Below are 24,601 nucleotides of genomic sequence, written 5' to 3'. Positions count from 1 at the left end.
TACCACATAAGATAATATGTTTAACCAAAATTTGCACCACTGACAGCCAAAAAATGGTATTGGCTAATGGAATTAAATCTGAATGTTTTGCTATTACTACAGAACTATAGCAAGATGACGCCCTTTTGTCCATCCTTTTTAATCTGCCATTAGTAAGGTGGAGTGTCACAGTTATAGTCAATTTAAAATCTTTGGGGTCTGTGACACCCCACCTTACTAATGCCAGGTTAATGTAGCTTTAGAAAAATGTATTTGAGAAACTGTAGAAGATAACACAAGCAGAACAGTAATATCAGGATATGCAGATGATGTATGCCTAGTTGGAGATAATGCTGACGGCATTAGAATAATATGCATTAAACTCAGAATTTCTGCTGAAAAACTAGAATTACAAATCCACCAGGATAAAACTGAATTTTTAAAAGTGGAAACCACAATCAAGATGGAAATGACTGGTTTACTGTTAATAACCTGAAATTTAAAAGTGCCACTTCCTTCAAATATTTTAGAACATTAGATTACTCAAGATAATAAAATTAGTAAGAAAAAGAAGTTAGAACACATGCCTCCAATAGATCTTCTTGTTCACTACATCATTTATTATCTTCCAAAATTCTTTCAAGCAGAGGTAAAACAGAAATATACAAGACAATCATTATACCTGTTGTTTTAAATATGGAGCAGAAACTGGAGCATAACAGACCAAGATGCAAAAGCTTTGCAGATCTTTGAAAATAAAATCCTCAAAAGAGGCTTTGGACCCATAAGAGATAACACAGCAGGTGAATGGAAAAGACATAACCAAGAACTATATGAACTTTATAGATCCCTGCTTCTATCTGATGAAATCAGAGCTTGAGCTGTCTTGGACATGTGAAAAGAATGAGTACAGAGAGAATATGTAAACATATTCTCTCTGTACTTCCGTACTAAGAAAAAGATGAAGAAAGCAAATAATATGTCACATACAAGAAAACAAATTTTTAATAAATTGAGCACTACAGGATCTACATATATATATCTTCTTCCTCTTCCACTCATGGTAGGTTGAGTTACTCAAAGATGAATTTTCACCATTTTTTTCTATCTGCTGTCTTTTTATGGAGTTTAAGTGGGTGCTTTCTTTCATATTGTTAATCCATCTTTTTTCTTGGTCTTCCTCTGCTGGACTATCCCTTTCAATTCTGCCATTTAATAATATGTTGGTAGTCTTTCTGGGTTCATTCTTGAAACATGTCCAAACCAGCTTAGTTGGCTCTTTTTTTAGTGTTTCCTTAAAATTAAGTTCTTCTCTGACTTTTTCAAGTGAAAAAACTTCCATCGACTATCTCTAATCCAGAGAATTTTTAATAATAAGCTGTTGACACCTTTTGGCAACTGGTATATGGTGATATGACTTCTGCATTTCTTCCACCTTAGTATCACCACCTCTAGATCTGGCTCCCACTGATGAGACCTCAATAAAGGTCGAAACCGGTCTGGGTAGTGGCCCTTTCCTTAATGCATAGCATTATACATGTCTGCAAGGGTGATGTGCTTTGCATTATGGGAGATACTAAGGCAAGTGATCAGAACTTACTCCGCCTTTACCACGAGTTGCCCCAGTCTTGAAAATACTTCAGGTGCAAACTGTTTGCTTACACTTGGATAAAGGATTAAACCAAATATATAATTTCTGTCTAGTTTGTTTTATTGATTTTTCTTATGTTAGTTTTCTATGCTGAACCTAACAAATACAGTTTCTTCTCTTCTGTGTCTACATACAATAGACTAGACTGCCAATGCCTTATTTCAGGCTTAATACCATGCGATTTATTTGTCAGTATTTTCTGTCAGGATGACTGTCACTAATTAACTATCTATGCTTTTATTAACTATCCATCATCTGTATAGGGGACTGACAAATGTGGAGAAAGCAAACTGAAATATCAGCCACTTTGCAGTGTCATTAGTACCCATCAAAATTAAGGGTACTCATCTTTCATTGCATAGAATTTATAGACTATAAATACACACACATTAGAGCAATTACTTTACTTACAACTAAGAAAAATAACACTCAACATTTTGACCTCTATACCAAGGTCATCATCAGGAATACATATACATATCAGGGGCGAATATTCCAGGTGTGTGGTGCTCATCTGCCGAATGGCAATATTACTGATATTAGATTTTAATATCAACCCTTTTATACTTGCTCTCCTAACGGCACCCTCTTTAACTTCTTTTCTCCGCCACTACTTGATTTTACTTCACCGACCAATTAGTGTGGTGTTTTTCTGCCAAACGTCCTTTGGTCGGCGAGCCTGTAATGATGTCTCAATCCGGGAATCGGCCCTGAGCGATAGTCTGTTATTTTTCTTTTGCTAGCCTCTAACTTAATCCCCTTTCCAAAATTTCTCTATGAACTTACTTAATATTTTAATCTCTAGCTTCTCACATACCATCTCTTATGACTAATCCTTTTGTCTTATTTAGTTAAATTTTCTCTTTTATATCATATTACAACATTAATATATTCTTTCTTTTTGTTAGTTAGTTCAACAAACACCTTTATATTTTATATATTTTATTGGATGCAAAAATATTTCTTTTTCTTTTAATTAATTCATCTATTATCTTTTATGCAGGGTTTTTAATTTATTTATTCTTCATGTTACACCATGATAGCTGAGAATTCTACATTCTTAAAATATCAGGTGCAACAATTCACAACTCTGCACAAAAAAAACCTGATTCTCACTCCCCTATTCACACCCTCTTTATACAGTTTCCAGGGATGACCTCTGGTTCTCCCTTGATCTCCCACTATTCTCTGTAGAACTTCTCCACCATTGATTTTATAACAACCTCTTACCAACTTGTAGGTCTCTATCATATCTCCCCTCTTCCTTCTCTCCACCAGACTCTGCAAATTACATCTTCTCAATCTTTCCTCATACTCAACATTCCAGAAGTCAGAAACTACCTTAGTCAGTCGCCTTTGAACCCTTTCCAACATCTCTTCATCCTTCTGAAAACCCGGTGACCAAATCTGGGCACAATAGTCCATGTGTGGCCTAATCAAAGCCTTATACAATGGAACAAGAATCTCCCTACTTCTACACGTCAGTGTCCTCCGCATCATTCCCAGAAGTCTTTGTGTTGTCTTCACAATTTTGGCGATGTGTCCCCTAAATTTTAGATCCTTATCCACTATCACTCCTAGATCTCTTATTTCCTCTACTTCCAACAATATATTCTCACCAAGCATAAATTCTGCATCCCATCTTTGTTTTCCAAATTTTAAAACCTTACATTTTGCAACATTGAACTCACATCCCCATTTGCTTGCCCAATCACTCAATTTATTCAAGTCTTCTTACAAGGCCACAACATCTTCACTACTCTTTATGGTTCGTCCCAACTTTGCATCTCTGCAAACAACTGAATATCTCCATCCAAATCTTCGCCAATATCATTAATATACAAGTTAAATAGTAATGGCCATAAAACAGACCCCTATGGCACTCCACTAGTGACCTTCTTTTTCCTGGATATCACACCCCCATACACAACTTGTTGATACCTATCAGATAGCCAGTCTCCAACCCCATCTGCTCTAGTTTGGCTGTCAACTTATCATGAGATACTCTATCAAAAGCCTTTGTGAAATCCAAGTATATTACTGTGTATCCTTCTCCTCTGTCCAAGGAAGCAGTCACTTTATTGTAATAAGTAAGTAGATTACTAAAACATGACCTCCCTTTAGGAAATCCATGCTGTCCATCAAAGATTATACCATTGTTGTCAACCCAACTCTGGATCCTAGTTCTCACAAGCTTCTCCAACAACTTAACCACAACACCTGACACAGATATAGACCTATAGTTTGATGCTTGAGTTCGATCACCTCCTTTATGAAGTGGCACAATCTTGCCCTCCTTCCACTCTTTAGGAACTTGACCAAGTGCAAGACTCATATTAAAAAATATGTCAAGGCAGGTGTCAACTCTTTGGCACATTCCTTCAGAATACGCAGTGATATATTATCAAGTCCCACAGCCTTATTTACATCTAGTTTACTCAACTTCCCAAACACATCTTGCTCACTTACAGTCAGTCTCTCCTCCCCATCATCAACTGCTCTCAATCTCTCCATGAAGTCACATTCACAAGATTGAAAGATCTTTATGAACTGCTCATTAAATATCTCCACCACACATTCTGCAACAGCTGTCTTTATACCATTTCCTCCAATCAATGTCATCCTTCCATAATCATTCTTTCTTTTGCTGGCTACATATTGAAAGAACTCCCTAGGATTCTTTTTGGCTTCATTAGCTAACTGCTGTTCATACCTCTCTTTAGCTCATGAAATTGGTTACTTTCACTTCTCTTATGCTGCCTCCACAATGCCCTCTTTCTCTGTATTGCATGCTTAATCTCTTTATTCATCCATCTCACACCTACCCTATTTAACCTTCTCACCCTTGGAATACATTTAGACGTTGCATCTACTAAATAGTTTTTGAAAATCCTCCAAGCTGCATTCATCTCTTTTCCAGCTAACTCCTCATTCCATGCTACACCCGCAAGCTGTCTTCTGAGCTCTTCATAATCACCGCCCTTGTAGTTCCACATAATTCCTTTTTTCACAGGGGTCCTTGCACTGCTGGCAACCACCCTGGTAATCACCTCATGGTCACTTTCACCAATTGGTGGATGATTTGACACCTCATTTATAATTACATCCTCTGATGAGATGACCAAATCCAAGACCCTTAATCCTCGTGTGCCCTCTATTATATACTGTCTGAGGTATTTATACCTCAAAAACTCAAGAAACTCATTTTCTTTACTTCCAGTTGCTATCTCTTCATTCCAGTCTATATTGCATAATTAAAATCACCCATAATGATCACCCTTTTCTTATTTGCTTGGCTTATTTGACTATACATTTCACTATCATCACCACCATCCACATTACCAGGTCTATAACACATCCCACCAAGTATTTGATTCTATTCACCTCTATCTCACACCATACTGCCTCAAAACCACTGGCCCTATTTCCCTCTTGCATCTCTACCTTGTATGGACATAACTCTTTCTCGATCATCAATAGCACTCCCCCTCCCTTTTTACCCTTTCTATCCTCACGAAACATATCATACCCTTCCATCTCGATTCAGAGCATTTCAACTTATGTGTAAGTTGAAATGCTCTGATGCTATGTAAGCTTCTCACATTCCATGAACCTATTCAAAAACCATTATTCCAAGGCTTGGGTCCATATCCATTTAAGTAGTCCAGTGAAGATTACTTGTTACACGACTAGTTGATTTTTTATGAGCTGGGTTGTTGGCTCCAATCTCATTCCTCTAACCTGGAGGACCAGGGTGACTTTCTTTGTCTCACTCCCTTTCCTGTGACTTAGGAGACTCTGCTGGTAGTAATGCTATTGCCAGTATAGCCTCAGAGGATCATAAGAATGCACAAAATCCCCCACCCACACCACCATGACAAGGTGGAGACACTGTGAGGTTTACTTTAGATATTTGTTTTTTTTTTATTACCTTGTGTACTGCTGAAAACACATTTGTCATTGTGCATTATGATCTCTGCTGCTTTTGAGCCACAAACCAACCAACTACCAAGCATTGAAATTTTCCACAGAAATAAAATGTCTCAGTAATTCTTAGTCTTTTATTTATTGTGTAGAATTACTTTATTTTTAAGCTAATAAGCTAATTTCTAGATGTATTGTGGCATTTACTGAATGGAATGGATGAACAGCATGTTTGTTTTTTTGTATGATGTGAATAGAATATGCTAATTTTTTAATTTTAGGTTGAACAAAGGAAAGCAATCACAGATGTTATTCAAGAAGAACTGTACAAATTGAAAACCGAAGCAGAACTACTACATGTTTCAAGTTAAGAATAAAAAGAAAAAAAAGTTTGTTACTTTTCAAATATAAAATATCTACTTAAATTGTCTTCACTGTTGGCATAAATTGCACACATAACTGGCTAAATAATTGGCTGAATATTCAAGTGCCATATTTTGTTTAGACATTTTTGCAGACTATCAGATATTGAAGGTTAACCACATTGCTTTTGAATCCTTTTGAAGATAATGCTAGATCTCTGTGCATTGTAAGTTCATATGTTTGTCTGCCGTATAGTTTTTGTCACTCTAAATCTAATGATATAGCATATAGAAAGAAGTTAATATACCAATTTCCCAAAACATTGAGTGGCATAATTGAACTTCAGCAAAGTATCAAACTTAGACACAAAATATTTGTTATATAAGAAAATTTATATACATTTGAGTCATCATCAAAAATTAAGATATCAATCATTGCATATTAAGGTCATATGTTAGTTACATGTAATTAGTGTATTAATATTAATTATGCACATATGACCATCTTTAATCCCAAACTAATAGTAAACTTATAATATCAGAAACACTGAGTTTAGGTTAGCTTTTCAGAAGCAAAAAAAAAACACATAGCCTTAACAAATTTCTCAACAGCATTGCAGAGACTTAAATGCAGCAACTGTAAACAAGCATGATAGTTTCCCATGCTGTATTGTCTTTATTGGAAAGTAGATGATTTCTTTAATTGTCTGTTATTTAATTGTTTTCAAATGATAGTTAACTCTCACTGTAGCAAATTATGTTACAGTGAAAGGAAATTCATATAGGAAACTGTCCATAACAAAACGGCTCTTGTGTCCCTAAGTTTGTTATAGTGAGGGTGGACTAAGTTGAAATTCCATGCATACACAAATCACCCAAATCAGTAGCTACACATTGCTTAAAGCTTATAGTTAATTTTGTGCTCAGAAACCTGTTTGCAAGCAAAAAATAAGTTGGGCCAGTACGAAATTGAATTATAAACAACTTGGGAATGAACTTTCAGAATGTGTTGCAATTTATGATTTGAAGACTTTCAGCATTTGCATCTGAGATTATTATTATTATTTTTGAATGAATTGTAACCTGTTGCAGTGTGAAACCAGTAATATTAGATTATTTTTGGTAAAATGATTGATGTGATAGGCAGAACAGTAAGTATTTAACCTTCACAAAGTATATTCTCTTTCATAATAATAAGGCAAATAACCAACAGAATCTTTTACATCCAGATAAGCATACTTTTGTGTTGCATTGTTAATTTTCAGTAATCTCATTATATGCAATTAAGGCATTTCAGATGTCACTGTTGAAATACTATATTTCGACATAAATTTAATGTTGAAATATACTATTCCAGTAGCTCTGCATCATTACTTTAGTTGTCACAGTATTAAGCAGTCAAAGAATATATCTCTTCTTCATTTATATTCTTAGTTTTCAATGTGGTTATGCAGTCAGTACCAAACAGTATTGTAGAGAACTGCCTGGCATTAAAAATGCCATGGTATGAGTTGTGCTTCACCTGCTGCATTAGATTAGAGAGAAGAGGTTTCTAGCATGCTTTGTTTTTTGCCTTTTGCTTGTTACTCTTCTACCTTGTGTTATCTATGTACTTGTTAAACTTGGTGATTTATGATAAACCAATTGTCTTTTTTTTTTTTTAATGCTGTTGATATTTATTATAATACTTTACTGATTAGTTTGTGTTGTTATCCTGCACATGCTACAGAAAATTCTTTAAATTTTATTTTAATTATCTCATTCAGCATCCACATTTATTATTAAGATACACATAAATTTCCATTTTTGTTATGTCAGTTCATAATTCATTACTTGCATTATCTAATAGCCTATAAAATAAAATAAATCTAGAAAACAAAATGGGGTTAACACATAAAAACTGCCATTCATTGAATTTAAAGGTATGTATGGATGGTGAAATTTTTTGCAAATTGGAGGTTATGTGGAGTAAAATCACATGTGATGAATAAAAAAATGTATAGGTGGTAATGCATGAAACGGGTCAGACAAATTCATGCAATTAACAGACAATATACACTCTGTGTATCCTTAGTTGCTTCAGCCTTAATTCCAAACAACTTGAATGTAGTATACACTACCAGTTCCAGTGAAAAATTGCAATTAAATTTTTATGGTAATATGACTTCTATAAATCTAAGTCATTCCTGTCCCTCTGTGATGTGTATTATAGAAAAGATACTGTCAGCATGCTCAGTAACGGATGGAATTAGGTTCAGTAGTCAACTGATGATATTCAGCCTGTATCTTCTCTACTGCTAGGTGAAGGCCTCTCCCATTGCAGGAAGGTTGGGTCTACTTCTCCCATGGTGATCGACTCCATGTTGGGAAAGCATATACACATATATATTTATATTTGTATGAATGTATGAGGATGAAAGACAATTACAAATAAATATGCTCTTAGTGGGATTTGGATATGCTAACTACTTGGCCAATCAAGCTCATAATCAACCAGGAGAGGAGTCAACTACTTTAGAAGGCCCTACAAGTGTATAAAAACTTCCAAGGTGAATTATGCTGAGGAAAAATTTTCAACTAAGGAAGTCAATATAAACTCAAGTTCACATTAAGAAAAGAAGTACAAATCAAATTGCAGTAGCCACTGTTCCTCATGAACTAGGTGTGAAACTAAGTATATCTTTTGTGGAAGAAAAATCATTCTATATCTAGATATCTAAGACTAAGTAACCAGGTTTAAGGCTTCAAAGGATAGAATAAATAACTGCCCTCTTTGAGAAAAACTACAGCACATACTTATATACTCAAACTGATGTAATGTACCATGTAAAGTACCAAGAGTTCTTGGGAGACTTGTCACGAAACAGTTGCTCATATACTTGTGCTCTAGCCAAAAAAGGGATCGTTATAAACTTGCTCATCAGCAAACTGACAGCAAGGATAAACCTGGTGTACAGATTTCTTGGAAGTCCTTTATATCAAAGCATATTATAGATATCACAATAGTTGCTGGGAATGTTATAATTAGATTCTGCATGAATGGTATGTTTAAGAACCCCTCCCTAATTCCCTCATTAAAATCAATGAATGCAATTGTTAAAATTCAACAAAAGTGGACTATCATCACTAGATGATAATGATGTCCTAACAAAATGGAGCTTCAAAATTATTCGGAAGCAAGAAGAATATCATTGCCTATTATCTGCCGCTGAGAAAATGAAAAATAAAAGAAATTCAATATGCAAAATCTTAAAAGCTGAAGTACAGTGTTCTTGCTTTCTATCTTAAGATTGTCAAACCTTTTGCTTTGAAGTTTCTACAGTGTATGTCATTATATGAAGATAAGAAACTAGATCATATGTTTAAGAACCCCTCCCTAATTCCCTCATTAAAATCAATGAATGCAATTGTTAAAATTCAACAAAAGTTGAATTTCTTATCTTAAGATCTATCTTAAGATTGTCAAACCTTTTGCTTTGAAGTTTCTACAGTGTATGTCATTATATGAAGATAAGAAACTAGATCATATAGTAGAATACTAATTTGACTAAAAATATGCATATAACTTCCTTGTTGTCTTTGTTTTTACTTTTTGTTTACCAAAACTATAAATCTACATCAACTAACTTTTAAAGTGACAGTCTAAGCAACACATTCTTATAGTTGGGTTGGCTTAATCCATACATGCATGCAACCTTTCATTTTTCTTCATTTCTTATTGAAATGAAGAGGCAATAGAAATTTCCTATTGAAATGAAATTTCTTGATTTATGTAGTTTCTTTTGAACTGTTGCATCAATCAAGAATGGGCCCTGGGCCTAATGATTGTATTGATAAGATAAATTAGAAACACAAGACTAATGAATAATAATTTTATTGTTACAAATATTTCAGCCAGAAATTAACAAGCCATCATCAGTGTATCAGCATAATATTGGATTTGTTATGTTCTTTTTTATATTGTATATAATTACAAGGTGATGCTAGAACAAGGAATGTTATTCCTTTTTGCAGAGTTGAGCAATGTGCCAGAGTGTCACCATATGGGTGATTACAGAACAAAATGCAATTACGGTTAATTAAATTAATTAACTTTGAAATACTATAAAATAATTAAATTACATAAAATAATTTGAATGACATGGTGTTACAAAAAAAAGAAAAGAAAAGACGAAGAAAGGGGGGGGAAGCAAGAAGAGTAATCAGTGCCTGTTATCTGCTGCTGCGAAAATGAAAAAGAACACAACAAATCCAATATATAAAATCTTGAAAGCAGAGGCACAGTACTCTTCTTGTCCTCTACATTAGGATTGTCAGGGCTTTTTCTCTTTAGACCAAAGGCCCATTTTAGCTTCACCTTGCAATTTTGCTGATGACCTGTTAATTTCAATCTGAAATAATTGCAACAATAAAATTATGTGTTTCTAATGATTGTTACTATGTCACAAATTTAATTAAAAACTTGTGCTGATAAAAATTCATTTTGTGGTTTGAAATGAAAACATACAATGAATAAACACTGTTTAACTGCTTATCTGATATCTATAAACAGTTATTAACCCTTTAACTGCTGATTTTATATTCTACTGACATTGTCCCATGCGCTGAATTAATTTGCAAAAAATTTATAAATAAAATCAATTAAAATTCTTACTGAAGTAAGAAGTCCGGACAGCATCATACATTCTTGATACACTTGTTCACTCACAAAAATGGCAATAATAGTGGTTTATAAAATTTGCATAATCAAGGGATGTGCACTTGATTAAGCAAATTACACACATTAATTTATTTAGAATCACTAGGATCTTCTTCATCTGAAGTACACAATTCACTTAACTCAGACAATTCTTCTCCTGACTCATTTATTGTTAACAATTCATCAATTTGATCATCAGTAAGATAACGTGGATATTTACTGGTAGACACCGTATTGTGACATCACGGAAATCCTGCAGTCATGTGGTTTATGCATCATGCTGCATATTATTATTATTCGTGACACCTCCAAGGAGTCCGGAGACTCATCGCGGAAGGACACTTACTGTACAACTCTCAGTTTCCACCCGAACCTCTACTACCAATCATCCACATTAACCCATCTACCGCCCTCCACCACAACTAGTATTTTTTGTCTGTAAATTACATGTGTTCTGAAGGGCTGATTTGTCTGTAGGCGCGATGAAAAATCAAGTTAAATTGATTTTTCATTGATTGAGTTAACTCGATCGTAGCAAGGTCGTCATTTTTTTCTGCGCTCGAGTTAACTCAACTGTAGCAGTTAAAGGGTTAATATTAACTTAATGAAATAGCGGATATTTTTAAAGATAGAAAAAAAAATGTCATTTAAAATATTATTACATGCAACTACATTGATGTATCATGTTGCCTTATTAAAACAGCTTCATCAACCTTAAATGGAAAATGTCAATATTTGAGATAAATTATGGATTTTTGTATGATTAATTTTGCTTATAATATTCATTAGTTTTAATTTATTCTTTTGTGTTATTTATACATGATTTAAATTTAGTATCACTTTTTATTGTGATTCTTAAGTTAGCCTTAAATATACTGTATTGGAGACAGTTTTACACTTTAGATTTATCTTCACTTGATTATGCAAGGTTAATTGGAATTTTGTTATAAAGCAATGAATTATATATATTTTACCTTGTGTATGCATAATACACTGAGATGTTGTCTTTAATCATTTTGCTTTGATTATGATGATCACAATAGCAAAAAATAAATAAACTCCAAACATATCATATGATTTAAAGTCTTCTTTTTATTTAATTATTGAATTGGTATGTAGGTTCCCTGTATTAGAAAATTAGCATAAGAACAATTTCAAATTCAACTGCAGCAGAAAAGGGGATTGTTCAAAATAAATTCACTTTTGCATATTGTTAGTTTTATTCACTTAACTATGCATTTCTTAGGCATACAAGATTCATTAAAATTTTGGGTATATTTTGATATTGTAACACTTTAACTGTGTGACATCTTTTTTGACATTCTGTCTAGTAGGATTTCTGTTTATATCAGGAGTTCAGCAGAGACATTTTCTGATTTTTTTTTCCAGTTTTTCCTTTCATTTAATATGAAAGTGACTTATGCAAATTGTCAAACATTATTACCATATTTATACTTTGCATGCTCTTCATAAAGAGATTCTTCCTTTTTAGTGAGCTATTGTGTAGTATTACTATTTCATTCATTAAAATGATTGAATTCTATTAGTATAAAAGTTAAAAGGTGAGACATAATGCAAACATACTGGGTGGTGGTTCATCTTACCTGCAATATATTGGCATGTGAACAGGAAGATATTCACCTATATTCTTAGTTATGGCACAATTGGGGGAAAAAAAAAAGCTTATTACTACCATGTGAGATATTTATCTCTGAAAAAGAACTATTTTAAGTGCTCTTGAGATATACCTGTAGTTAGCCACATTAGTTCATTCATAAGAGTTAGCAAGTAATTAATCTTATTGTTTCTTAATGTTTAATGCTATGGACCATATAAAACACAAAAAATTTTCCATTGTTATTTTGATAGAATAAACAACCAAAGCTAATTACATTGAAAATTTAAAAACAAAATTAAGTAAGCATGCATAATTTATATTCGGTGAACCTCAAATGTAACAAATTATTCTCATTCTCCAACCATTTTTCTGTATGTGTTGCAACTACTACTATAGTTATTATGGAATGGATCTTCAGTTATAATAGATTTTTGCATTATTCCTAATAGTAAATTAACTCTGGCTGTTTATTCTATCAAAATTGTGCATTTGCAAAGTTTACAAAACCATTTGGCACTTTATATAACTCACTCACCTTGCTTCTTTTTTTTTTTTTTATTACATAACACTAAGATATCAAGAAAATATTGGGAGAAAGAAATTATAAATAAGCTATAAAGAAATTATAAATAAATATATAATGACATTTATTGATCCTGTAAAATAAGCATTAGAGGTCCAATAATAAGTGTAAAATATAGTCTCACCTTACCTGGGATTTATCGCACCTCATTCAGTCTAATATAACTGAGGTTGACAGTATCTGTAGTCTGGTAATTTTGAAGAAAAGGAAACAGTTTCCATTTTATTATTATTATTTTTTTTCAGCCTTATGTTTAGACATAATTTAAATTCTTTGTCAGTACCACTCCAAATAACCTAGTTGACTGAGTGGTTAGTTTACCTACTCTCCAACTAATAGGTTGCAGGTTTGAATCCTGCCAAAAGCATGGATGTTTGTGAATGTCTTCAGGTGGGAGATAAATGTCACATCTGGTGTGAGACCACTGTCCTGCTTATTGGCTTGAAAAAGTTCCATGTTTGATCTCTAGAGCAGGGTTTCTGGACTGTGTAAAAAAATAAATTAAAAATACAAAAAATATATATAAATTTTTTTTCCTCATAAAAATATGAGGAAAAAAATATCCTAAGACCACCCACAGTACAAAATGTACTATAAGTTTGTGAACAACCTTTCGCGGGTGGGAACTATATTAAAAAAAAAAAAAATCCATCTCAGGGCTTGAGCAAAATCCTGAGATAGATGCAAGCCGATGTGGTGATTGCACATTGTGTTTATATATGTTTATATATTGCTGTAATTTTAACTGGGTTCATCAGAGCAGGATAAACATGAACTTTCCAATTAATGATATTTACCACCAGGGAGCATTCAAGGTGTTATGATAGTACTTCATAATGAAATTTACATTATTATATGAAAGCTTTAGTTTATACCAAGGTTGGATACCTGGCAGTACTGGTGTAAATGAAAGCAGCATAAAAAAATAACCAAGTACAGGTAGCTATATGATGGGGGTTTCATTCTTGAAGGAATTGTTGCAAAAAGAAAAAAAAAAACTGTAAAATGAACCTAATTATATAATGTCAGTCAATGGGAATCAACAAGTTACAATCCACATCTCTCTCTCTTAAAATTCATATAAGTTATATAATATTACTTGTGTCAATATTTAAAGCTCTGAAATGAATGCTATGAATATAAAAACAGCATTTTTTATAAATTAAATCAGCTACATGCAATACAGTACATTATAAAATAACCAAACTGAATTTAATTTTAAAAAAAAAGTTAAATTTTGTACTATACATTTACTTTGATATGTTCAAACCCCCCAAAGTTTTTGTATTCACTATAAGGCCCCTTTTTTGGAAGTGGCGTAATGCAGAGATTTTACTTCTCTGGTGTAGTCTCTGGTTGAGCATGCAGTGTTAACAAGATTTTCTTTCTTTGAGAATCTCATAATAAATGCCAATGGATATGCTTTCACTTTTGGCTTAGTTCTTTAGCCAGGTCTTCATTGGAAAGCTGCTGTCCATGTCTGTTTAACAGCTCTATCATCTTCATTTAGAAACTTTTCCAATCCTGCCTCTTGCACTAACCTGCTAACATCTTCAACAATTTTCTCCACATTCTAATCCTGTTAAGTCATGTATAAATTCTGGGAAAAATTTGCACTACACTTATTCACAGAATTCATCAAGAGGAAGTTGCATTGATGTTATAACTATTCCTAAATAGTAAATTAACTTGGGTTGCTTTTTGTCATGTTTGTTTGCAGAGTTATTGAATGAATGTTATAATGTAATTTCCATTAGTTATAATGTATAATAAATTTAGTTATCCGCAAGGAGATGTGTTTTGCATTATAGGAGATACTGAGATAGGAGTGTTGGTAGCTTTCTCCACCTTTGCAACGAGTTGCCCTGGTGTTGTACCACCTTAACCCAGTCCTGAAGATACTTTCAGGCGCAAACTTTGTTTGCTCACACTTGGATAAAGGATTAAACTAAATTTATTATACTCTAACCAAGTGGAAAATAAACTTTCAACATCTTTCTCTAAATCCAGAGTAATTTATTAAAAAAGGGTGGCACACCAATTGGCAATTCCTATAGGTGGAGATGACCTGCTAATGCGTCTGCCTGATATCTCGACTTGGGCCTGGCTCCCACTGAAGAGACCTCAATAAAGGTCGAAACCGGTCTGGGTAGTGGCCCTTCCCTTAATGCATAACATTAGACATATCCGCAAGGAGATGTGTTTTGCATTATAGGAGATACTGAGATAGGAGTGTTGGTAGCTTGCTCCACCTTTGCAACGAGTTGCCCTGGTGTTGTACCACCTTAACCCAGTCCTGAAGATACTTTCAGGCGCAAACTTTGTTTGCTCACACTTGGATAAAGGATTAAACTAAATTTATTATACTCTAACCAAGTGGAAAATAAACTTTCAACATAGTTATAATGGTTCTTCAGTCATAATTGATTTCTGCACCACCTCCCTCAATAAGTCCCTGATTCATTGAAGGTCTCTCTTAATAATAATATTTGAGCATTCCTGGCGAATTTCATCTGTTCCAGCTACCTTTCCACATTTCAGGTTTTTGATAACTTTTTCATTTCAAGTATGGATATGTATTCCTGTTTGGTGTTTTCCACCATCATGCTGACAGTGCTTGTTTCATTTAGCATTTTTCAAAGTAGTTACTTCAGCCATCTAAAATATCTTTATCTTCAGTTTTCATGTCATCTTCATCATCTCTGATTCCCTTTACAACATGTTTTCCTCCATTTGTAAACTTTTTCCATAACCTATAGAATATTTTCTATGTTCATACCAAAGTCTTTCCATAATTTTTGTTTACACAGTGCTAGTTACACGGTGCTTTGCTTTGTTACATTTTCCTGTGTATTCTCTAAGAGCACAAGCTAACTTGACAGGAACTTTCAATATGCTATCTTCTTTTCCTTTACTTCTTCTTAAACTTCTTGAGTCCACCATGGAGTTCAGATTTTTCTCTCCTTGCAGGTTACCCTCACACATGCCTCTCTGAATCATTCAGTGTTTTCTTCAAGATTTGCCAGTGAATCTGCAAGGTTTGTTTCTTGTTTTCAAACTCTTCCATTTTTTTGTTCAATGATGTTTGTGTATCTGAATCCGCAGTTCACCTCTGAAAGCTGCTCAACTTTGATTCATTTTAAAACTTTCTTACAGACTCTTATTTTTAATATGAAATTCAGTTTTATCCTGAAATAGTGATCACTTCCTATTTCAAATCCTCTGTATACTCTTGTGCTCTGAACTAGTAGGAAAACATCGCTATCAACAATAACATAGTCAGTGAGACTTTTCTTATTTCTTGCATCTTCTCTCCATGTGAATTTGTGCATATCTTTATGTTGGAATATGGTGTTAATAATAACTAATCCATGTCCTGAACAGAAATCATTTAGCAATTTGTTTCTTTTAGTGAAATCTCGAACTCCCTTTTAGCTTTGTGCTTTTCTCCAAATTTTCCCAAAACATTTCTATGTCTGGTAATCATTTCCTACTCTGTAATTTAGATCTCCAACAAGGACCAACTTTTCTTTTTTCATTGAGCCAGCTGCCTTCCCTAATGCCTCAAAAAATTCCTCCATTTCTTCTTGGCAGTCTTCTGTCCCTAAGCACAAATAAGTCTCATTGCCCAGTTCCCCATTCTGATGTTTTCCCACATCACTCTACTTGATATTGCTTGCCAATCAAGAAGATTTTCCTCATATTTAGTGTTGAATGCTATGGCTACCTCTCTGTTTTCCCTGATTGCTTTTTCCAGAATATAACATTTTGTATTTGTTGCTTAGAAAGATCTCACCTGTTGGTACCTTCTTTGTTTCAGTTACACCTATTATGTTGATCTGATACTTATCCAGTTTTTCTACTAGTTCCATTTGTTTTCCATTGATGCTTCTTATGTTGATAGTACCAATCTCGAACTCCCTTGATGTTGAGTTGGGATGTGTTCTGGGATTTGGGATTTATCATTATTAATAATAATGATAAATTATAAATTTATTAATATGCACTTAGTGAATTCCTCTGACTACTTTGATTCTCTTAATATTCATTTAATATCTGTGTGAGTGAAGTTGTCAGCTGTAATCCAATATTGGCCGTGACAAGAAACATATTGTATAATACCTTTTTATTTTCTCCTTTTAAGTCTTTTTTAATTATACTTGCATCTGAATTTTACTAGTTGTCCCACTAGTATAATTCCTGGAGTTTGATTCTCTATTAACCAAAATACTCAAATCCTTGTATTTATTAAGGCTTTATAAAACCTTTCCATTCACTTTTATACTACATTAAATTATAAATCCAACGTTTTTGTCCACTCTCCTAATCTCATAGTCTGTTTTCATTTGATATAAAGAAGCTTTTTCTACCATCTAAGCAGGTAATCACGAATGTCTCTTTAGTGCATTTTAATCAGTATGTTCTTTATATGGAATGCTGTCAAATTTATTTTGATTTTATTGAAATCAAAATAAATTGCATTATTTGCGTTACCTTCATCTTGTCTTCATGACGTCAATAGGAACAAGTAAATTAAACAAGATGCTGCATATCTTGTTTAATAAGTGCTTCCTTTCAAGCTTATTCTGTATATGAGTTTAATTTGGTTTTTCATTATCTTATCTGTCATTCCAGTAATGCAAATCTAACTTAAAGTAGCATTTTCAGTTTCAACATTTCATTATACATTATCAAAAGTGGATTGACTAACTCATAGTGCCACAGCATTTAATATATCGACAATTTTCTCTATTTTATATCAATCTCACTGACAAGTTCTTTATATATATATAACCCATCTCCCCCTTTCCCCACGAAAGGTTATAAACCTGTAGTGCATTCATAACTGTGGGTGGTCTAAGAGAGTTTATTTATTGAACCCATGCAAGAAAAGTGACACAAGTCAAAATTATGAAATTGTTCAGGAGAGAGAAAAGAAATTTGCATATTTTAAAATTAATTATTTATGGCAGTAATAAACATAAGTTAATTAAGAACTAATCAAAAATTGCTTGTTGCAAGTTATCTAGAAGTAATGTAGATATTAATTTTGTTATGGTGTTATGTTACATCCCTAACAGCTACCCCTATTTTGATTTGTGCCATTTTCAGTCTATTCATTTTTTGATTTATGACAATTTTGAAGGTAATAGAATAAGTTACTTCCTTTTAAAAATTTTATGGAATTTACAACCGTGTTAAAAAAACTTTTTTTATTATCCTGATGTTTCGATCTTCACATCAAGATCATCATCTGGAGCGTACATAAATATACAGGACAAGCTGAGTTACATCATTAACTGTAAGCTAGAGAAACAATGATTTGATCACATGTTATTCTACTGGCGTGACCTCTGGTGGAAAGAAATAAAATAAAAATAAAATAAAATAAAAAAATAAATTTTTACATCAAGCTAAATTCTATTTTTACAATGACAGGAATAAACATTCTTTTAGATGGCTTTCTAAAAATGAATCTGCTGGTCTCTGACAATAACACATACAAATTAGTTAACTACAACCCAACTAACAGAACAAAAAACAAAACAGAGAAACTACTTAAATCAATTACCATATGGCCCAAAGATACAGTCAAAAAACTGTTCCCTCATTACGCGCGCTCCCCTAGAATTTACGGGCTACCAAAAATTCACAAAGAAAACACCCCACTAAGACCTATCGTTGAAGGAATTGATAGCCCGACATATCTCTTAGCCAAAAAATTAGCGGCAACACTCAAGGAGTTGGTAGGTCATTCCCCTTCCTATATCAAAAACACACAACACTTCATAAACATCATCAAAGACCGCTGTAATTTTGTGAAATGTGTTTTGAGTGAATTAATTCTAAACACCGGGTTTTTTTTTCCTGTCTATGGATAATTTTTGTTTAATACGCTTCCTACAGGGCAAGATTAGCATTGTTTTCTCTCTTTTGTACCTCAATTTCTCCAAATTCTGAGTATGCATGAGTTTTTTTTTTTTAAATAAATAGTTCCAACTTTTCAAACCTGAACACTTCCATCTCAGACAGTTTTATGGAGTTTCCATGGACACCTTTAGCATAATTGGTATTCATCATTCAGCTCAAGTGCTTCAAGTCTGTGAAATCTGAACAAGCCAACTTGTTTACCTGGTATGAAGAACCCCATTTTTTTGGCTGTTTGTATAATAGTAGTACTGCTGAGAAATAACAATTAGGCCACTTTTGAGGGATTTCTTTATCTCTTTCTTAATGACTGAATGTACATCACCCTCATTCCGAGTGTACCCACAGAATAAGAATGTATGATTTATTGCTTTTATCATAAATATTCTTCCAGTGTATAAGCACATTTCAATAATATAACAATTTTTGTTTTGCCCACAGCAGTTATCTGAGTATAATGTAACTTTTGTCATCATCAATCAGAGTAGTTTTTTTTCCAAATATTTCAATAAACATGAGCCTATTTTGTTTGTGCTGCAGTGGCCTTCATGACAGAAGAAACGATCTACATTTTCACTTCCAATTTCACAAATTGTAAAGTTGTAACAATTTATCTTAGATTTGTAGTAAAAAAATCTATAAATTTCCTGTAGACCAGGGCAGGACAGCTTGAAGATCGAACGAAGCAAAACTCTTATCAACATGTTTTTTATCTGGTTCTTTAGCTTTACGACTCAACTTTTTCTCCTTTGTACTTTTTCTTTAAGTCTTCATCATCTGGTGCATTTTTATAAGCTTCGCACAGGTTGCATAAATCTTTTTTTTAGGAGAAAAAAAGGAAATATTAAATTCCTCATTGAAAATACATGAGTACATCATGTCTTTTTTTTTTTCAGCTTGTGCTTGCTGAAGTCAGCCAGACTTACTTCCATCTATGTATTCTCTAGAAGTATTAGTACATAGGTAGTGGCTCTCCATACAGGGGATAAAGAATGTGTTGCTGTATATTTATTCTTTAATTTGTGGATCTACTGTAAAATGTGTCATATGCTTTCCTCTTCTCTCTGATTGAACAGAACCAACTTCTTTTTTCTGCAAAATAGTTCTAATAGGTCTATTGTTAATTCCTAGTATGTTTTTTTTTAAAAAAATTAAAAATAATTTGCAAACTCTCACTTTTTTCTTCTTACAGAAACTAGAATGCATTATTCAATTTTCTGTTTTTGTGTGTGTGTGTGTGTGTGTGTGTGTGTGCATGCATATATCTTTATTTTGATTGTATGGTTTCCATATTCCGAGCAATAAATGCATGTTGTCATTCTAAGTTGCTGAGCTTCCAATAATTATCAAAAATGTCTCTTCTCTGATCGTTGGAAAATTTGTTGTAACACTAAAGTTTGCATTTGTTTGTATATGACAGCAGCAGCATTTCTCCTTTTGAATTACTTTTCCAGATTTTGACATAGATACATATTCTTTTCCCAAATTTCTGAGCCACTTTGCCATCTCTTTTTTCCTTTTTGCAACTCTATTCTTTCTCTTCTTACCCCTTACTGCAGATCAACTATCTTTGGTGTTTCGAATTTCAGTTTCATCATCCACAAGCGGTGCATTGTTTTTCCTCCACTATATCAATTATACTTGTAGGTACGTTTTCATTAAATTCACTACTTTTGGTGTTTTGCATATTAGTTGCAGCATCCACAACAGGCTGTTTTGGCACCTCATTACTTGCTTTATTTTTTACATTTGCCATTGCCAAGTGCAAGATTTTTGCAGCACAAGAAAGATGAACCCATTTCATCTGCAACAAAAATAACATGAAAACTTGTAACTCAAAAATGTAAATGAAACAAGTACAATATTATAGAGCAAGAAAAGTAACATTTCACAAAATAAAAGTAATTAATTTATGTACCTGTTACAGGAACAAGTCATAAACCAAAATATGATGCTTTTCTGCTTCCACTGGAGTTTTAAACAACAACACACACACAAAAAAAAAAAAAAACTATAACAGCAGTTGGGACACAACTGAGATGTGGCACTGTTCTTGGTTCATTATAGAACATTATTTGAGTTGACCAAAGTGACATTAGCGAACTCACGTGGGAAGTATTTGAATTGAACTTGTGTCACTTTACTCGTGGGGTGGGTGTATATATGTATGTATGTATATAATCCAAACACTTGCTCTAGAGACCAGATGTTGAATTTTTCCAAGCCAGGATATTGATCATACTGCATGATGAAATTCATCTCCCACCTAGACATTCAAAAAATTGAAGGTTTCAGAACTACATCCATATGCCACATGAGGGCAGGTCTTAGGAGAGAAGTTTAATCACATTAAATTTTTATAACAGTATTAATACTTTCACACAGAGCTGCATCTCATTTATACTTATAAACATGCACAAGTCATGTGTGAATGTGTTGAAGAAACATTTGAGAGAAAAAAAATTGCTGACATGATTGCTCCATCTTTTCAAATTTTTGTTTTTATTTTTTATTTATTTAAGTAATTAATTTATTCATTTATTTTCATAATGGAGTGCAGTTGTTGAACAAGATGAACTACAAGCACTAATTTAATTTGAAATTAAATTATTTCAGGCATCTAATTTGCTTAATTATTTGGGGAATTCACAACACTAGAATAATACAAATCCTATTTTATAAATTTAACCATCATACTTAATGACCAGTATACTTAGTGTATTGCAAAAATAAATCACAAAAATACATCAAAATATATAAAATCAACAGTAAAAAGTTACTTTATGTCATCTTTTTGCTAAAATTTTCTACTTTTAGTAATATTACACTATGATAATTAATTTCTTCTTATGCTTGCAACTGATTGCTTAATATTTATCTCCCATTATCCTACATAGCAATTAAATATATATCACAAACATATATTCAGTGTAGGTATTGGCTGCTTATTTGTATCAATTCTTGAAATACATGTTTATTTTGTTATTCGTACTACTCTGTATATGCAAATTCAAATGTATGCTTCTGAAATACCAGTACTGACAAATAGTCCATTAGTGTTATTGACCTTACACAGTGTTTGGTATGTTCCATGATATTAATCATTAAGTACATTAAATGACACTGGAATATAAAGTGGAAAACCAGTTCTATTTCATATAAGAATTCTCCAAATATCTGTTAATTATTTTACATATAAATTATCTTTTAATTTGTGTGTAATATGGTAACATTGTAAATTCAACTGCATGATGTCAGAAGATTGAATTGCAGTTTGCAGAAAACTTTTTTTGTATTAATCAAATGTATTTTTCCTTTAAACTTGTTTTCATAGCAGTGCTTATTCTTCATGTAATGTATATGATTATTGTAAGTACTCTTGCATATGTTGACCTTTAATAATATGCAGTCAGTAGTATTAACCATGCTACCGGCCAGGACGTATATATACGTCCACATTTCCATAGATGCAAAGTGCATATTAAAATTGTAATACTATTGATATTACATTGAAATATATGATGGATACGAAGCGTATGAAGATGCGTATTTGATCCATAATGGCCGGTATGGTGGTTGGTTAATACATGTAATAAATATACAAATTTATCATTATATTATGTGAAAAGTTTTTTTTTTTTTTTGCTTGTTCAAATAGTATGTTACAGTACAAGGAATAATGTCTTGATTTCATTTCTTGTATGATCATAGTCAAGAATGGTAACTTCACATACAAGATGATGGAACTGTGTGTGTGTTCTGATTTAAAAAAAAAAAAAAAAAAAAAAAAAAATTCAGTTTTAGAGTTTATAATTGTGTACATTTCGGAAAGCACGCAGTTATTATCCTGCTTTGTATTTTTGTAAATAACGCAAATTGTTTCATAGCCATTAGTGATGCATAGTGTTTAAAATGTTTAAAGATTTTGTAACAAATTTTATAAAAAAAAAAAATTCGTTGTTTTTTACAGAACACAAATTTGTTTTATCCCAGCTGGGATAATCAGCAGGCATTGTTTCTAATAAATAGAAGTGTATCCTGTAATCTTCATAGATGCCTGAAGAGCACGATGGATAGTGAATCATTTTTCCTGATAAGAATTAATGTGAGAGAGAGAGGGAAAAGGATGTGTATTATGTTCCGTAATCAACAAATTTGTGTATTTCAACAATCTCTAGCTGATAAATAATTTTTTTAATGTGAATCTTGCCCAAGCATACAACTTTTTTAAGACATGTCAGGCCTTCAGTAAGCTTGGTAGAGATCTCACACTGCCAATGAAAATCATCTACTACTTAAAGATGTTCATTAAACATCCATGCCCATAGTTGGATTCTGACCACTAGGATTGTTGGCTGGAGCATAAAAATGTTATCCACTCAACCAAGCAACCTAAAATAAGCTACTTAACTATGGAAATGAAGTTTCGATATATAACAAATTAGGGGAGCAGAGGGAAGAGAGATAATGACTACAGTAACTGAAATGGTATAAAATAATCAACAGAACATGAAATCGTCATTGGTGCATGTTAAACATATAATTTCCAAATTATAATTTTCAGTAAATTATATTTTATAATTTACTGGAATTGTGCTCCGTACACTACACGCTTGCTTGTGTTTGCACCCATGAATTTCATTACTAAAAATGCATCATGTGTATATTTTATATTGAATCTCTCTCTCATAGTCCAAGAAAATGTTAAACTGTAGCCCAACAAAATTAATGAACACAGAATAAAATTAATCAATCATATTGGTAATATATATATTTGCAACTTTCTCATTCCTGCTTTTTCAGAATTATAGTAATATTATAAATACAGCAGTCAACCAATAAAATAAATTTTTGATTACTATATTTTTATTTTTTTGATAAAGTAACATTTTTATATAAAATTTCAGTTTAGAAAATATGGCTGTACTGTAATTTTATTTATTTCTTTATGCTAATGCCTTATATGAGGTTCAACATATAGTACATGAAAGTGCAGAGAGTTGAGTAGAAAGCAGAACCTTATTAAGATTGGATTTGATGATCTGTAGGTGATATTGGCTAGAGAGCTTAGAAAAAGATGGACCATCCCTCACTTCAAAACACAAAGTACACCTTGAAGTGACCGACATTTGCCTGTCACATAGTACATCTCAATTGTCAGTTAAATTACAATAATTCAAAAAAAAAAAAAAACTTATTTGTTCATCATCATCATCATCAAATTCCTGACATGTACCCTCAAGGGGTGTACAGGATATGATAGTACTACATGAAAAATTTACATCATTACTAACTTCCTATCTACAATTTTCCTCCAAATCAGTCTGTTACTTGTCAAGATTCCAACATTATCAGATCTTATATTTCTATCGTCTAAGGCACTTTGTACCGTATCAATCCACCTATATCTTGATCTTCCTCTGGGTCTTTTTCCTTGCTTTTTGTTAATCTTTCCTCGCCCATTCTGTTTAAGTGCCCATACCACCTGAGATTAGCTCTGCTGACGCATTCCTGGATGCTGACGATGTCAGGTTATTTCTTAATATCCTCGTTTTTAATATGATATTGCCATTGATGCCATCAGTTCACGCCTCTAATCTTTCTCAGGACTCTTATATCAGCGGTCTCTAGTCTTTGGTCTAGTGTTTTACTTCTGACCCAGCTCTCAGATCCATAAGTTAAAACTGGTTTGAACACTATCTTGTATACAGCTAATTTAGTGTTTCGACTAATTTCTCTCTTATTCCATATGAATTTATTCAATTGACTTCCTACTATACCAGCTTTATTGATTCTGTTGACTATTTCAATATTTAATTTACCATCTTCACTAAAAATCGTGCCTAAGTTGGTGAAA

The 24,601-nt window shown here is 32.8% G+C and overlaps 1 protein-coding gene across 4 annotated transcripts in view; it reads left to right on the top strand.

Annotated features, from left to right (window-relative positions):
- Taz (tafazzin, phospholipid-lysophospholipid transacylase) overlaps positions 1–22,734 on the top strand; it is a 151,674-nt gene extending 128,940 nt beyond the window's left edge. For 3 of the 4 annotated variants that reach the window (XM_090412275.1, XM_090412256.1, XM_090412282.1), the window contains one exon: positions 5,836–11,692. In XM_090412275.1, the coding sequence (XP_090268401.1) occupies positions 5,836–5,925 (90 nt within the window). In that variant the 3' untranslated portion in view covers positions 5,926–11,692. Of the gene's footprint in view, positions 1–5,835; positions 11,693–22,714 lie in introns of those variants that run through there. The other variant, XM_090412264.1, reaches the window with a different exon arrangement.
- Positions 22,735–24,601: the final 1,867 nt, after the last annotated feature.

The sequence above is a fragment of the Typopeltis vanoorti genome, chromosome 2 (assembly GCF_054136105.1).
Source record: "Typopeltis vanoorti isolate ZY-2024b chromosome 2, IOZ_Tvanoo_1.0, whole genome shotgun sequence".
Taxonomy (NCBI): Eukaryota; Metazoa; Arthropoda; class Arachnida; order Uropygi; family Thelyphonidae; genus Typopeltis; species Typopeltis vanoorti.
Note: the sequence above shows the minus strand (reverse complement) of the source record. Positions and strands in the feature narration are given on the sequence as shown.